Source organism: Triturus cristatus, chromosome 6 (assembly GCF_964204655.1).
Source record: "Triturus cristatus chromosome 6, aTriCri1.1, whole genome shotgun sequence".
Classification (NCBI taxonomy): Eukaryota; Metazoa; Chordata; class Amphibia; order Caudata; family Salamandridae; genus Triturus; species Triturus cristatus.
In genome coordinates this window covers 787,504,971-787,522,684 of record NC_140589.1, presented here as the reverse complement: position 1 = coordinate 787,522,684, position 17,714 = coordinate 787,504,971, and the positions used below count along the sequence as shown (strand labels likewise).

The 17,714-nt window shown below is 42.5% G+C and overlaps 1 protein-coding gene across 1 annotated transcript in view; it reads left to right on the top strand.

Moving 5' to 3' along the window:
• Window positions 1-17,714, top strand: part of LOC146817879 (interferon-induced, double-stranded RNA-activated protein kinase-like) — a 512,572-nt gene that overhangs the window by 447,103 nt on the left and 47,755 nt on the right. Inside the window, exons 14-15 of the mRNA XM_085611365.1 lie at window positions 1,912-2,043; window positions 9,029-9,130. Of these exons, the coding sequence (XP_085467491.1) occupies window positions 1,912-2,043; window positions 9,029-9,130 (234 nt within the window). The remainder of the gene's footprint in view (window positions 1-1,911; window positions 2,044-9,028; window positions 9,131-17,714) is intronic.

Sequence of the window (17,714 nt, the reverse complement as noted above, 5' to 3'; positions counted from 1 at the left end):
TGTGGCAGACAAGAAAACAAGCAAAAGAACATTTTGTTCTTAAAAAATGTGTGCAAATGGCATATGGGCATCTTTCCTAGCATTGTGAACCATATGCATCATACTTTTCACGATCTGGGCCATGTAATATCATATTCAGGGGAGAAACCTATTCACCAGCTCTAGCAAGGCTGCCAGCTTGAGTACATAGACTAACTAATAAGAGGCTTGTGCTGCCTCTGCGACTTATGTAGTGCTGTGACAACATCAACAATAATGGTGTTGCCACCTGGGAATTTGGAACAAAAACCACCAACATATATTCACAGCATCCTGTGACATGAATGACTAAAGCGAGCCCAACAGATTGTCTCATGGCCATTCCTAGACAGCTTAGACAGGCTCAAAAAAGAGGGGGAGAGAGAGAGAGAACACACAACAACAAGCTGCCCTGCGTAATTTCCACACAGAATAGCTCACAATACTACACATAATAGGCACATAAACCAAGAGAAAAGGACACAATAATACATATACCAAGCACAAAAACCACCCAAAAAAAACCAGTGTGTTACTTAACTTTGCTTACCCTTAATTTGCCCAGGAGCTAGTCTCCTACCCCCCATCAACAGTAGGTAACCTAAGCAGGTGACCTCCTGTCGACAATACTTTCCTCTTTTGGGAGCTGGGCACGGACAGACTTGTAGGAGGTAAATAACTAGGGGAAACCACACCAAGGAGGCCATGTCCAATAATATTGGACTGTACCACCTCTGTAAATTTTGATGTACAGCCACATTGAGCTAACTAGAAAACATCAATCCAATGACCAACTACCAATTCCTTAGCTATTGTGCTGTTTAACATGATGGCGCATTAATGCAAACTTTATTTCATTGCCCCTCTCTGTGTCAGGATCTACACATGGCCCATAGACGATGCTGACCCTCCTTCGGAATGTCTACTAAGGTCGAAGTGCCAGAGCAAGCCTGCCAGAAATAAACCCTCCTGTGTGGGCATTTTGCTTTTAACCGTGCTAGTTTGCTAAAGACAAAACACGATTGCTAAAGACAAAACACAACTTCTGACCCTTAAACCTGTAGTCCCTTGTCTGAGCAAAGTTATCCCCATGTGGCTATCACAATTCAAAGTAACTTCTTTGAGAAGCATGACTGAGGGGCATCCCTGCTCCGTGCCTGTGTGCTGATATTCCAAAGGTAGGATGTAACTTTTGCCCTTTATTTTTTTTATTCTTGTGCACTGTGTTTTCTAGCACCTAAATAACTGGCTCAAAATGTTAGTTTTCAGAATGCCATAATGAAAGTTTGAATCGTGTGTAATGTGCTGAAGACGTCTGTGTTGAAGGCACCTAAGAAATAAGATGTAATATGATAATATTTGAACACAAACTATAAAACACATTTGAACTCAACAGTTTTGCCAGAACTAAACTGCAAAATCTTTTGTTGCCAATTATTTAAAATATACAGAGTCTGTTTTGGTTCCGTTCAAAGGAGTATTTCTCTCTCACCTCATGCTGTTTGATGTATCAATTTGCCTCCTTTCAGGTACTTGTGTTGCAAAAGCATGGGGGACTGTTTTACATTCTAAAGGTGCTCTGAATCATCACACATAGCATTCTTTATCTCATAGATCTCACAGATGCATTGCATACACCAAGCAATTGATTTTTGTTTTGTTTGTATATTGCAGTCGCTTGTAATATTTTACTATGTACTGAAAATAAAGCCATACCTATTGACCTTGCCAATGCTTGTTCCACTTGTCAGTCCGAAGCATCAATTTAATTTTCTAGCTCTACTATGTCGCGGAATACATTTCAATGTTGTAACATACTATGCAATTAAAAATGTATATTAATCTCAATGAATCATATTAATATCATAATCTTTTTCTGATTGTCTGTTTTAGCCTTCAAACATATTTTTATCTGGGGAAATGAACATTAAAATAGGTGATTTTGGCCTGGTAACCACAATTAGCATTGATTGGGATCGGACCAAAGGCGTTGGAACAACAACTTACATGAGCCCTGAACAAAAGGTACTTGTTTTCACTTGATCTCATTAAAATGTTGGGTGCATTTGACATTAAAAAGTTTTAAGCATTAATGTTGCATCTCTGAATACAGTTACAGCATTCTAATATGGATGGCTTTGCTAACTTTGTACTATTATTTAAACACACACAACTTTTGTCCTGAGTCTAGTCAGGTTTGTATTTTAAAATAAGGAAATATAAGTAAAAAATACCCTTTAGCTCAAATCTTGCGCTGTATTTGATTTAAAGTTGTACTGGGGGCATAGAGGGAATTTATAGTGTAAAATCCTGCGCTGTCGTCATTTGTGGTTAACATTTAGCTACACTAAAAGTACAACTTTATATTAAATATTACATTTCTTGAACACGTTCTTGTACATTGGAATCCTTTGACATTAATAGGGGACTGCACTGACATATTTCCACTAATCTGGGAACATTTTAAATCTTATATGTAAATCCGTATTTATATCTGCAGGATGACATGCTATTGTAGTCAGCAAAACTAGACCGGTCCAAGAGAACTTTTTCAGTTGTCTCTCACTGTCTTGACTAATTGCCATTGAGTGTGAAATAATAAGTCAACCATTAGAAATGATCGCAATTGAGAAAGCCATCAGGACGTTCCCTTTGGCAAAATCATGTGATGAGTACTGACTTGGAACAAATTATGCAAAACAAATATACATAGAGCCAGATGCTCCAGTGTTGTAGCTTGCCAACCTAGGGTTCGATTCACAGAACTAATCTGAGACAAAATCCTAAACTTACTACTTTTGGTATTCACAGAATGCACTTACTACTTTTGGTTAAACTTACTACTTTTGGTATTCACTGAAGGCATTTAGTAGTAGTAATCTAACTGCATTCTGTGAATACCAAAAGTAGTAAGTGCCTTCTGTGAATACCAAAAGTAGTAGGTTTAGGATTTTGTCTCAGATTCGTTCTGTGAATCGGGCCCCTAGTGTTCTAAAGTAGACTATGTTCTGCCTTTTTCAAGAAAGGAAATCTGATAGTCTGTTTAAAAGCAATTAAGTGTCCACTTCAGTACAGTGCATATCGATTGATTCATTTGCTTAATTTAGATGATCAGATACTTTTGAAAATGTTATCATTAACAGAGGACAATATTATAAAGGGAATCAACTATTCAGATCATGGGGGGTTCATTCTGTGAAGTAAGCTAGTTCCTAACATGTTTTGCAATTGAGACAATACCCCAAGCTCAATATACAATTTCTCCCAGGGAGTTTGTTGTTTGATGCAAGGAAAGCTTTTTACCTACTGTACTGGGGGATTTGTGGGTAGTGGTGAAGAGGTTGGCAGTGTTCCTAATTCATTGGTTCTCTTCAGACAGGTCAGCAGATTTTGTAATGAATACATTTTGTAATTTCTCTTCAGCTTAGCATCTGAAGAGGAATGAGGCAGTTGGGTGAGTTATGGCAAGTAGCCCTCAACCCCATCCCTACGCGACTGTGCTCTCTTTAATGAGCAAGGAGAAAGGAATAGCTATTAGTCTGAGATATTATAAGGTTAAAAATAAGCAGCACTGGCAACCTAGCAAAAGATATAGCTGATGATACAGTGATGTGTCTAGCTGCAAAGCAAGAAACTCAAATAAAAAGTTAAGTACTGAATGTATGTGAAGGTTAAATGCTGAGTCGGAACATTGACTTAAGCCGTTGTTGCACAGGAATGGGAGAAGCTGAAGTTGTGCAAATAAATTCAGTTACTGCCATGGTCTGTCTGTTTCCCATTCTCAGCTTTTTGTTTACTCTGAAACACAGTGGTGGGAGCATAAACCGTATCAAAAGCTATTGAATCATAGCTGTGCATGGCAGAGAAACACATGTACACCTGCATCACCTGGTGAGTCATCTCATGCTTAGCAAATTATTGCATGGACTTTGATCCCCCTAGGATCTTTTTTTATTTTTTTTCTGTGACTCCTCAATTTCCTTCACTTTAGCTGTGTTAAGTTTCAAGATTCTGGCTTTAATCCAGGCTTGCCCTGCCACTGAACATTTGCAGCAGATGAGCCCAATCTCTTGCATTCACCTCATGCATGTTCTTCATAGTTACCATCAGAACCGTCTGTCTTAAATGAAGACTAAAGGTGCATTGATCTTGCAGGAGTCCTTGTATTTGTAATCATGGTGATTTTACCATGCAGTATAGATCAAATAACATAGTAAATGTGATGTAAAAAATCCAAGGAAGGCGATAAGCCTAGGGCTGTGTTGGTTTTCTTGGGTAACTTTATTTTGAGGCAATCCATTGCAGAAAAAGCCAGACCAGACTCCAAAAGAAGCGGCGAAGGGGTCTCTTTCTTTGTCCGTCCTGATTTCTGCCATACGACAGTAGAGCGTAGGTGGAGACTAAGAGGGATGATAAGCCTATTCCAGGATAAAAAGTTACAAGCTTATTTGATAAACCCGGCGCAGCTGAAAATAATTAATGCAGGGAAGACGATCTTTTTTTCCTCAGAAATCAAGGCAAAAGAATACTTGGATTCTCTTGACAAAATGGAATAGTATGTCAAGTAGGCCGGAGGAGGGTTTATATTCTAGATTGTCTTTTAGTACTCGCCTTGTTTAAAATAAGACGATGGGGGTTCGACCATTGATACTATGATGGTTACAATAATGGTGGGGCCTCGACGGTACCTAAGAGCAATTTCTTTTGTTGTTGTTGCTTACATTCTTGGTTTCAACAGCCAGTCGTCACTGCAAATCACGCGCACCATACTAAGCACAGACTAGGTCTGAGCGCTTCTCAAGAAGGGGGGTGGCACAGGGTGGGGGGGGGGCGGGGTGGGTAAGGGTGGTGGGTCAACAAAAAATGGAAAATTCAGATGCAGTATGATGTTTATAGAAAAGGAAAAAATCTGTTATATTTTTAGGCAGGTCAGGATGATTAAAACTAGTGCTAAATCGCCAAAGGGTCAGATGGTTTTTGTTATATGTATATACTTTAGGGATGACATGTATTAAAATTTGCTCAGTTAATATAGGGGGGATGAACGACTGGAGGAAACGTAACAAATTGGCATTGTTTGTGAAGCTTAATAATTTCGACGTTTTGTGCTTGCAAGAAACTCACCTCCCCTGGGCTCGAAGAAGTCTTATGCATATTAATGGCTTTGAGCTATTAGCTTGCACTACTCAATCATCAACAATTAGAGGGGTCGCTGTTTTAGCCAGGACCTCCATGGGTGGTGTTAGACGAACTAAAACCGATATCAGTGGGAGATGGCTATTGGTGGAGATGGTAATAGGCTTGACACTGTGTGTTGTCTATGGCTCAAACTGTGACGACCCTGAGATTTTTGATTTCCTAGAAATAGAGTTGGTAAACTGGCTATCCCCTATAATAATGTGTAGGGATGTGAATATTTCGGTTGATTGGGTCAGTAACATAACTTATACTGGACGAAAACCGAGAGTTTTTAGGGCTATAAAAGCTCTTATGGATTCACATGGGATGATTGATGTGTGGGGTGTGAAAGAACCTTCTAAATCTGGCTTTACATATTTTTCAAACCCTTTTCAAAAATATTCAAAACTGGACTATTTCTTTATATCCTCCTCAGAAATTAACAAGGTAGAAATCTCTAAACTTCCCAAGTTCCTGTCGGATCATAACCCTTTGGTTTTGTCATTACAAATGGTAGGAGTACCAAAAATTCGGACACGGTGGACGTTTGAAAGGAAGCTGTTATTGGATACCCGCTTTGTCGATCATATCAGGAAATGGGTGGTTGATTTTTTTGATGCCAATAGATATAGCGCATCACGAAATGGAGTTTGGGAGGCTTTCAAGGCCGCTCTTAGAGGTGAAACAATAAGTTGTGCAGCAAGGTTGAGAAAAGAGGATAGGAGTAAGGTCGAAAAATGTTTGAAGGACCTATCAGCTGCAGAGGAACAACATACCTCTGATATCGCTCAAAGCCGGGCTAGCAACGAGAGCTATAGGTTACTATTGGTACCTAGAGCTGAACTACAGAAGGAGGTTACTCAGAGAGCAATGTTGGAGTACCAATCATCTAGGGCTAAACGGTACGAAACAGGTAAACAGGCAGGTAGAATATTAGCTTTACAAATACGGCAGGTCAAGTCTAAAAACATTATATCTCAGATGGAAGAAAATGGCATAGAATATACAGACCCTTCAGATATCCTCCAGGTTTTTAAGAATTTTTATCAAAAACTATATACAGAGACTACATTAAATGAACCTTGGACAGAGGAGATTGTCGATAATGGCCCTCGTTTAGGGGATACTGCTAGAGAAGAGATAGAGAAGGATATTTCCGGGAGGGATATAGCGGAAGCCCTGCAGGAGTCAGCCATCGGCAAGGCAGCAGGCCCTGACGGAAAACCTTTAGAGGTCTATCGATGTTTTGAGGCAGAGATTACCCCGCTTCTTAGTGATCTTTTTAATGGGGTAATGGGTACAGGAGTGGTCCCGGAATCATGGAAAGAAACAAACATAGTGGTTTTCCATAAGAAAGGGAAACCAAGGGAAAAACCGGGCTCCTATCGCCAAATCTCGCTAATAAATTCAGACACGAAGCTATATTCTAAAATTTGGGCTAAAAGGCTGGGCAGGGTCATTGGTGATCTCGTCTCCCCATGGCAGCATGGATTTGTACCTGGGCGTGGTACTACAGACCATATTAGGAGGGCAATAGCTTTATTTGATATTCAGTCTGCAATGGGAGGAGAGATGGCCATGATCCTGCTCGATGCTGAGAAAGCCTTTGACCGTGTGGGGTGGAATTTTCTTTGGCGGATTTTAATCGGTAGGGGCTTTGGCAAGAATTGTATTACAGCTCTGCGGGCAATGTATTGTGATCCAGTTGCCCGGATTGTGGTCATGGGTGAGTGTTCTGAGAAAATCTATATAACGAGAGGTACGCGCCAAGGCTGTCCTTGTTCCCCTATCCTCTTTGCTCTTTATATCGACCCTCTCATCCGGGAGATCTTAGCCAGCCCCCTGATAGAACCAGTGATACATAATGGATTTGAAAATAAAATTATGGCATATGCCGATGATTTGGCGGTGATCACAACAAACCCGCAACAGGCACTTGGGGTTTTGGTTCAGATGGCTAAAATTTTTGGCAATAAGTCTGGGTATTTGTTAAACGAATCTAAAACTCAAATTATCTGCACAGCAAATATAGATAAAGCCGACTCTAGATATATGGATTCAGCAATCTATCTGGGAGTTAGAATTAACGCAGCAGTCAATAGGATTACAGCAGAGAACTTTATCCCACTTGGGAAAATGATAGAAGCAGATCTCAAAAGAATCGATGTTTTACATCTTTCATTGATAGGCAGGGTCAACGTTCTCAAGATGACAATGTTTCCAAAAATCTTATATCTCTTTCGAGCTATACCTTTGTTAGTAGAGGAAAAAACTATTAAGTGGCTAGAGTCAATATTCATTAGATTTGTTTGGCAATACGGGAAAATCAGACGTTCCACAAACCTTTTGTCACTCCCGTGGGATAGGGGGGGGCTCACCTTACCTAATTTAAGATTGTATCACTGGTCCTGCCTGCTGGCGGAAATGTTTATTCTTTTTCAATCTACTCAACCCAATGATTCAGGGCAGGGAGATTTACAGACCCCACCATCTATATATGAGCTATTAGTTGGAAGTAAAGCATATGGTCTCCTGATGTGTGAGGTTGAACGTAGGTACTATAAAAGACCACGTTTTAAGATATTGGAAGGAGTATGGGGACTCTGGAGAGTTATATCTTGCTTCTTTAAAATTCCCAAAATTCATGCGCATCTCCACCTTAGTAATTCGAGCTTATTTCGGGGGAGAGGTCTTGAGAGGAATTTCCGGATTTGGCAGGAGCATGGAATTAGCACATTAGGAGATATAGTGGGGGCAGAAGGGTTGATCGGCTTCGAAGCACTTCAGAGTAGAGCTGCTATCCCTTCAAGTCATTGGCTCTCTTATGTTCAGTTGGCTAGTGTCATTAAAGCTTCAAGAATCAGATGGCCAATAGCTTCAAAAGTTCCTCTGATCGATATGCTGGTAACAGGGGGTATAATAATTAAAACTGTCTATCTGTCTTTGCTGGATGAACTACAAAGCGATATCGAGAAAATGGAGAATATTCTTGTACGGAAGCTGGATAACCCCGATGTGGATCTAGATATGGCACTTTATTTGAATAAAAAAATCTTCCGTTCTACGAACTTGAGGGCCCAGCATTATAAAACCCTGTTTGATCTATATTTTACTCCAGCAAAGCTTTTTATGTGGGGGGTTAAAGCTGATGACAGGTGCCCCAGATGTAATTCGGCTCAAGCAGATCTGATGCATATGTTTTATAACTGTAGCTCGTTATCAGCTATTCAGGGAGAGATAGCGAAATTCTGGGTGGAGGTACTTGGTCGAAGGATTGAATGGTCCTCTTCTCTGATGATATTGGGTATAGATAATAGATTAAAACTTGGGAAATCTGAGGAAGCTTTGGTCTTTTTAACTGTAGCAGTACTTCGGATATTAATCACCTCAGGGTGGAAAGATATAAATGCCCCCTCTTTCCAGCTATGGTTATCTAGATTATTGGGTATATATAACATCGAAATATCCTTATATGCTCAGAAAGGGAGGAAAAAACAGGACTGCGGTAAAAAGATATGGTCTCCAATCTCTGACTGGATTGTCGGAAGACCAAGAGATTGATGTATATTGTATTGTATTGTCGAATGTATGTACATAATGCCTCCCTGTTTCATGTTCTGATATGTTTCTACTTGGCTTTGGTTGCTTTGAAGATTTAGCATATGTCTATTTGTTGGTAATATATGTTTCTGTCTAATGTATTATGTAACATCTAAGTGCATCAATAAAAAAAAAAAAAAAAAAGTAAATGTGATGTATTGATTGATATTTATACACACATTCTTTCAAAGAGACACTTTCTTATTAACAACTGTCCTTTATCGCTTTTCAGAACCGTTCAAGCATATATGGAATGGAAGTTGATATTTTTGCATTAGGATTAATATTTTTTGAACTACTACGGCTATATTCAACTGATACTGAAAAATATAAGGTGAGTAGTTCCTTGCACTAACTGCCTTGTACACTGTACCTCTAAATTTCACAGAGAAATTACCACTGTCTAATAGCAGGAAAGTAGATATTCTGAGAACAGAGTACTGCTTGGTAGGTTTGTTTCAATCCTTAATTTAGAAATACAAAACAAAAATCACTGATAAAACTCAAAGGTATTTGAGATGGTAGTGTAATATGCTATAGTGGTATTGTCCACAGATATTCTCTGCCAAACAGTTCATTACGTGCCACATTTTTATCTTTTTGTACTATCTCTGATCCTTTTCTCGGGATTACCTTTGCAATTATGGCCACATACATAAATTGATCTTTAGAAAGTTGAATGAAACATTTTCAGACGGCTATGTTTTACGCTTGACACATATAGTACAGAAAAATTATTTTCTGCTCCTTCCTAAACTCTTTTTTGTTCCTACTGTAGTTTTCCGAAATCAGTTTTTCCTGTGATGCACAGAAAATGACTCGCCTCACCTTTAAAATCTGAATAATTTTGCTGACATATAAATGGGGTTTACTTAGGAAATATTTTCTCTATTTAACTGCCCCATTCGGTCTGATGTCAGCTAACATGACTATGAAGTCTGGTTAAGGGTTGATGCTGGTCCTTCGGTATGTAAAGGTTTATATTTTTTCATGCCTCAGATTTAATTGCATTGTTGGATCCTTCTCTAGATGCCATGTAGGTGTGTAGTGACAGACAGTGACAGCAAGGTCATAGCCTTCATTGGATTGTCGAGATTGTAAGTCTCTCTCAACAAAGTAAGGCCTATGGGAGGTATTGGCAAATAGGTAGTGTGCTATAATATAGCAGATATTGATTCAAGTTGTTGGGAGGCTATGCTGTCATCAAGCTTCAAGCATGCACCTGAATCCCATATGGCACCCACAGTCTGGTAGAAAGAAAAATAGAGTAAGTCAGTGGAAACAAGTGTTCAAGCAGAAGGGCAAGTACAGTGTTCAAAGTGAACAAATAAATATTTATTGTACGCCAACTATCTTCTGAGACACTGTTATGCTCGCACTGCTAAAAAATTTGTACAATCTATAAATTACACCATAGCACATTCAAATGTTCATGAATTATATTAAGTAATAAATACACTATAGAAAAATAGGAAATCATGCCCATGAATGTAAAAATAAGCATTGTATGAATTATGGCAATAGCCGCTGACCTCCTGAAGGACAATAAAAGTGTCATGACAGCCAGTATTACTACACATGTAGAGCAGTATCACATGGTAGGTTGCTTGCAAGTACAAAGGTTTGAAGCAGGGTATCCAGGATGTCTTAAGAGGGAAGAGTAATCTCAGTATAGGACAAGAAACTTGTCTTTGTGTCTTCATACCAAGCAATTGATGATGATGGTTCATCTAGGTCTCCACTTCTGTTATAGATTTATTAAATATGATGGTTCAGTTCATTCTGTAACCAGAAGTCCCATCATCTGTTGATGAGCATGAAAGGTGCTGGGAGGGAGGAGTTCATGCATGTGAGTAACACATGTCATAGTATTATCAAGGTTAGCAAAAGCATTTGGGGAGAGACCCTCTGGTAATCTGTTAATAGTTCAATCTGATCATAACATGCTTGCTGATAAGGGATGTGGCTGTTTATGGTCAATGATTACTGATTCTGCTCATGTTAAGCATTTGGAACCAAATGGATTTTGATGAGTAGCTGATCAATGACTCCAGGCTCATGCTGTTGATGATGTAAAAGCCTAAGCTGCTTCCTGAGGAGGAATGTGTCAAGATGTTAGTCTTTGTGGAGATGATGGAAGATATGCACTAGGGAGGTAGATCATTTCAGTTTTCGAAGAATTATCATTAGGGTATACCAAACTGCCATTAGGAAGTGAACAATTTTCTATTTGAGGAGAAGGTGTAGCTGGGATATTAAATGCCAAAGAATGAGCGAACTCATGAAGAATGGTGATGTAGAATGGAACGTATACAAGGCCCAGAATGAACCCTAACAAGACAGTGAAAGGCAGGGGTTTTTGTTTCAGCTAGAGGCACACAATGCAGCTGATAATGAAAGGGTATAGTGATAGGTGCACTTTTGCCTTTCCGATGATGTCTAGAAATGCAAGAGTCACAAGATGGTTGAGTGGTCCACTGTGCCAAATGCTGCTTAGTGGTTAAGTTGGATGACTCTGTAGGAGAAATGGTAATAGCTTGCAGAGGGAAGGGTGTTGGGAGATATATGACACAGCTGTTTCGGTAGAGTGAATTAGTTATTGAGTTTGTTCAGCACTGGATATTTAAGAGAGATTTGAGACATGTTGGTAGTTGGATAGGCAGTGGGGTTCAGCTGTGGGCATTTTCAGCAATAATATTAGACGCAATTTAGAACCCTAGATGATAGGCAAAGCTTTTTGATAAGTCTACAGTTAAAAAGGTTATTGAATGTGATTCATGATAGAGTGGGAGTACTGAGTGGAGGATTCATTAGAGAGTTTTTGATATGAGGTAATTTATGCAGTAGATGATTGAGGGAGGTGACGAGGTACTGTAAGTTATTGATTTGGATCCGTCTTGCATGTTACTATAAATAAAGGTTCGAGGCATATGAGCTGTAGATCACACACCTATGCATAGATCGCCATCTGGTGTTGGGCCCGGATGTTTGTACTTTGTTGTTGTCCTGGAAAGTCTTTGGAAGTCACGAGATAGGTGGCTCCTCCTTTGGACAATAGTGCGCATGGGCATCAACTCCATTGTCAGATTGCTTTTTTCTGCCATCGGGTTCGGATGTGTTCGTCGCGCTCCAGTTCAGTGCCGCTACCGATATAACTTTCGACGCGCAATCCTTTACCCTTTCTCCAGTATTGTCTCGATCACGTTCCCTATTCGACGCACATCTCTACAAAATCGAAACCGCCGATTCTGGTCGTCGATGCCATTAGACCTGGCTCATGGAAAGGACTCCTTTTAAAAAGTGTCCTCAATGTGGATCCAAATTTCCGCACACAGATCTACATGAGGTGTATAACCTCTGCCTTTCGCCGGAGCACAAGGCCAAAGACTGTCCAGCTTGTGCCTCTTTTTGCTCCAAGAAAACGATCCGGGATCGTCGAGCTCGAAGGAACATGGCTCAATCCTTAACATCCATTCCGGACGACATCTTCCAAGAGGGCGTCGATGTACCAGAGCAGGAGCGGGTCGAAGAAGGCGTCATCAGCGCTTCCGAAGCCGACAACTCCGACATTGAAGACATCACTCCAGGGCAGCGGGTCATGAGTCCTGACGTCGACCCCCTCCCCCCACCCACCCCCAAAAAGGCTGCGGTAACACCTTCACGCATAGGTGCACACCTGGACGAAACTTCAGACGCCCGCCTTCGGGCCCGGCAAAGAAGTCGACAAACAAGCATTCAGGCCACTCTGGATCGAGTCAGTCTGTTGTCCATGCCGAAACACCATCCCGGGCACCCAAAAAGAAACTGCCGTTCCCGTCCGGGCTGACGACTAGTTCCACATTGGTGCATTCGGCACCGAAACCGCCTGGTACCGAAACCTCCACACCTGAAAAACCATCGGAACCAACCAAAAAAACGCTTCGAAGAGCACAGACAATCAACCTTCAGAACCGAAAAAACCCTCGGAGTAGAACAAACACTCGGTTTCAAAGACTCCTTCGGAACCAAAGAAACCTCACGATCCCAAGCCTAAGCAATGTAAACAAGCTCCAGAAGTGGTGGCACGTAAACATTCGGAACTGAAAAAATCGTCACCGAAGCAACAACCTCCACAAGAAGAGCTCTTCCTACCTGACCCAAACCAAACAACTCTTCTAAAAGACCCCAAAACAGGTCAACTCATACTCAGCTCCAGGAAAAGGAAAATGGACACGCCTGTACCAGCTTCATTACCACCAAAGAAGAGAGACATTGCCACATCTCCTTTTAGAGTTCCTTCTCCACCTCCTCCCCGCCTCCCCCTCCGCACCACTCTCCTACCCCATCTCCACTTCCTCACCATCTCCTCCACCACAGGACGATGATGATGATACCTCTGAGGACGGAGGGGACGGAGGAGACAATGAACCTGTAAAGGAACCCAGTCATCCTGATTCCCCAGGGAACCCATGGGACAACTATGGCACACTAGATGTCCCTGATGTACCACAGGATGATATATATCCTTCTAGACCTTCCCCTCCAGAAGACACTATGGGGTTCACACAGCTCATACACAGGGCTGCACGTTACCACGGGGTAAATCTCCACACAGACCCTGTAGAAGAAGATTTTCTAATGGACACATGTGACACATCTCAAAGATCCACTTCTGTTCTCCCTATGTTAAAGGGGGTAATTAAACACGCACCTGAGGTGTTCAGAGATCCCGTAAGGACTAGGGTTATTAACCCCAGAATAGAAAAGAAATATAAATCTGCCCCAGCTGACCCTGTTTATATCAAAGGTCAGATCCCATTGGATTCCTTAGTGGTCTCCAACGCCAGGAAAAGTGCTAACTCCCAAACATCAGGCGATGCTCCACCTCCTGTTAAGGAGTCAAAACTATTAGACACCTCTGGCAAAAGAACAGCGTCACAAGCAGCCAACATATGGCGAATTGCAAACACACAAGCCTTGCTGGCTAGATATGATAGGGCACACTATGACGAACTAGAGACCCTATTACATCTTCCAGAAAAGTACAAGACAAAAGCCAATGACCTCATTCAGGAGGGTAAACTTATAACCAATACCGCCATTTGTTGTGCTCTAGATGTGGCAGACACCGCCTCCCGAGCCATCAACACAAGTGTTCTTTTACGTAGACATGCATGGCTACGCATTTCAGGGTTTAAACCAGAAGTACAAACTTCCATACTGAACCAACCATTTATTTGGCCTTGCTGTAGATTCATCTTTAGAAAAGATTAAAAAAGACACAGACACCGCCAAATCAATGGGAACCTTACAATCACAAGCCCCCAGACGTTCTTTTCGTCGCTCCTCTTATAAAGGCACCTCTAGAGGTTATTTCTCTGACAACCCCTCCACTTCCTACAAAAGTCCCACCCAAACAACCTTTACCAGAGGTTATCATAGAGGAGGCTACAGAGTCAATAATAACAAAGGCAGAGGTTAAACTAACAATACTCGCTCCGCCTCCACCCCCACCCAGTGACTTCCCTCCACTCCCCCCGAACCATTCCACTCCGGTCGGGAGAAGACTGCTACAATTCCCTCCTGTCTGGAGCAACATCACTACCGACAGGTGGGTGAGACAAATCATTCAAACCGGTTATTGTCTAGAACTCACCTCTACTCCCCCAAACATACCACCCAGACAGCGCCCAATGTCAACAGAACATTTATCACTGCTAAAGCAAGAAGTGCTTTCCCTCCTACAAAAACATGCAATAGAACCAGTTACTCCAGTATTGGAACTTTCATAGAATCCCATAGCTTGTATCCTTCCCCGTCGTCCGAATGGGAGCCTCGGTAAATAAAAAAAACCATAGCAGTAGGTACAAAAGAGGAAAAAAGGCTTAGGCCTCCTCTCATTTTGTAGCATATCCACCTCTTTTTATAAAAGAGACCAAAATAATACAACAACAATCAGATTAGCCTCACCCCATAGAACCCTCATGAGAGAACCTCAGAGCTTCAGATTTTCTACCCTACGTTGTGCAAGGGAGTCTCCACTGAGCTCTGCTCAGATTTCTCTTCAACTTGTGTATTTTCAACTGTGTTTCAATTGTTTCTCTTCAGTGTTTTTTCAGGATGTCTGACAAGGAGAAGAAGGCTTTATTCAAAGCCTGTGCTACTTGTTCAAAAAAGAGGCTTTATGTGGAGGACAAACATAAGGACTGTATTTATTGCTTGTACCCTGACAACATGGCCAACGACTGCAAGATCTGTCGGACCTTCTCTTCAAAGACCTTGAGAGACCGTGATGGACGGTTGCTCACCTGGTTGCAAAAGTTAAAGTCACAGAAAGACCCGGTATCTATTGACCGTGATGATGCCTCCTCTGCGACATCTTCGAGGAGATCTAAAAAAAGGGGTAGGTCTTCACCTTCAACTTCTTCTGACCCCCCCTGCCAAAGCCTTACAAAAGACCTCTGATAGGTCTGACAGGCGCAGTCCCATCAAATCTCCACACCGAGGTGTAAAGGAGAGGGAAGGACTGGTTTCTGAGGCATATTCTACTAAGAAGGCGAGCCATGGGACTTCGGTTTCACCTCCACCTTCTGAGAAGCCAAAACTGTTAAAAAAAAAACAGCTTCCGTCCTGCCTGAGGGGAAAGCTGACAAGAAAATCCGCCCGTCGACTACGACAGCATCAGGTACGTTGACGACGGCGTCAAAGAATCAACCGACAGGCCCGTCGACGAGAGCTTCGTCGTTTCCAGTGCCTTCGTCGACGACGACTTAGTCGACGCTGCAACCTGAAGTACCAGTTTCCATGTCATCGACGATGATGACTACCTCGAGGATGGTGTCGCCGACGGCGTCGATGACTACGTTGACATCTACAGCTTCCAGCATGATACCGACGACGGTCTCGACGACGATTCTGTCGACGATCACTCCTTCGTCGTCGACTGTTCCGCCGTCGACAACCTCGTCGACGATTCAAAGTGTGGCAATTTCAATAAAAAGATGCCAGATTACACCGGACATGACTTCTCCTTGTAGAGTGACACCACTACCTTTGGCACTCCTTTTTGAGGAGGTATTTTTCAGATGAAGATGAGGGTCCTTACGGGGATGCATATAGCCAATCCCAATTACGTGTCAAATATCAGGACTCAGACTCTGAGGACTATTATATAGGTGTAGATGTTTGGATTCGGTGGCGCAAGGGGCTCTGGAGGGTGGACGGTGTTGAAACTCCAGTGTTTGGCCAAATCAGATGATATTGAGGACCCACCGATCTGATGTGATGAGCTGCCGGTTGTGGAGGCACTGTGATATCCTGCCCCCCACTGGTGTTACAGGGGGTGAAGGAACAGTAGACCGAGCCGGGAAGCCGCTATTGGCGCTTAGAGGAATCTCTCCCCTGGCGCCCTTGTCGTCCTCTAGAGGTTTGGCGAGAGAAAGACGATGATTGGCCCTGTCTTTGAGAATACTAGGGCCTGTAAGACTGAGATTGTTGTGAATAGGAGGAATAGCGCTGCTGCTGGTATCCACCTCTGTATGAAGAAAAACCTCTTCCTCTCGCACCACGGAAAGGTACTTTGCGGTATTGCAAAGTCCCAAGGGACTTCGCTGTTTCCATGTCCTTTTTTATATCCTGCAGCGCATCATCCACATGCTTTCCAAAAAGCATCTCACCATCGAACGGCAGATCTAGGATTTTATTTTGGACTTCCGGGCGAAACCAGGTGGCCCGAAGCCAGCCTTGCCGTCTAAGGACTGCCGCACCTGCCAAAGAGCCGAAAGCAGTGGTACAAATGTCCATTGCGCAATCAATAATTTCCGAAGAACGCTCTCCTTCCTTCAGGATTTTCTTTGCCTCAGCCTTCGAGCCCTCTGGTAGCTGGTCCAAATACGGAGATAAGTTGCACCACATCTGGCGATCATATCGTCCCAGAATCGCCAAGGCATTAGCAGCCCTGACCAGGAGGCTGGACAGAGAAGAGAACCTCTTACCCTCATTATCAAGACGCCTACCCTCCTTATCCGGTGGTGTGGTAAGGGGCGCCGATGGAGTCTTTGACTTCCTTTGGGCCGCTTGAGAAATTACAGAGTCCGTTTTCGGTTGGCTAACCAGACAAGCAGGGCAATCCTCCGGAGCTTTGTACTTTTTCTCTAGTCGAGGAAGAACAGGCATGACGGTAGCTGGAGATTTCATTACCTTTATCCCCTCATCCCAGACATGGCCCACAATTGAGATAGAACGAACAGACATTTTATAAGGCTCTTTAAAATCATAAAGAAAACATTCTGACTGTACTGATGGTATGGGAGGATCTAAACGTTTGGAAGCTATTTCCATTAAATTGTGGAAACACCCTATATCTGCTGGAGGAGAATCCGCCGGATCCGGAGATGGAGAAGCGGGATCGGGAATTATATAGTCATCCCATTCCCTATCTTGGACTGAGATTGTGCCCTGGTCATCATCCGATGAGTCATCTTGAACTGTGACTACATTTTGTTGATGTTCCATTTGATCCGGAACCGGAGCTTGTGGAAGCAGAGAAGCAACAGGAGCAGAAGATGGAGGTGGATGTGGAGACACTTTCCCTGACTGTTGGCCGGAGGAATGAGATGGAAATATTTTCCTATAATCCAGCAACATGAATTGTAGATCAGCAATCAGTGAAGATGGCATAGCCACCATGCCCTGCTGCGACTGTTCCTGCCTGGTTTGCGGCAGATATTGTCTTTGGTCTGTAATATAGTGGCCAAACACTGGAGTTTCAACACGGTCCACCCTCCAGAGCCCCTCGCACCACCGAATCCAAACATCTACACCTTCTACGTCTAGAAGCTCACCAACTACTTCTCAAAGGAGCGATAGAGCCAGTACCTCTGTCTCAACGAGGCAAAGGAATCTATTCCCGGTTCTTCCTCGTTCGCAAGACCGTAGAA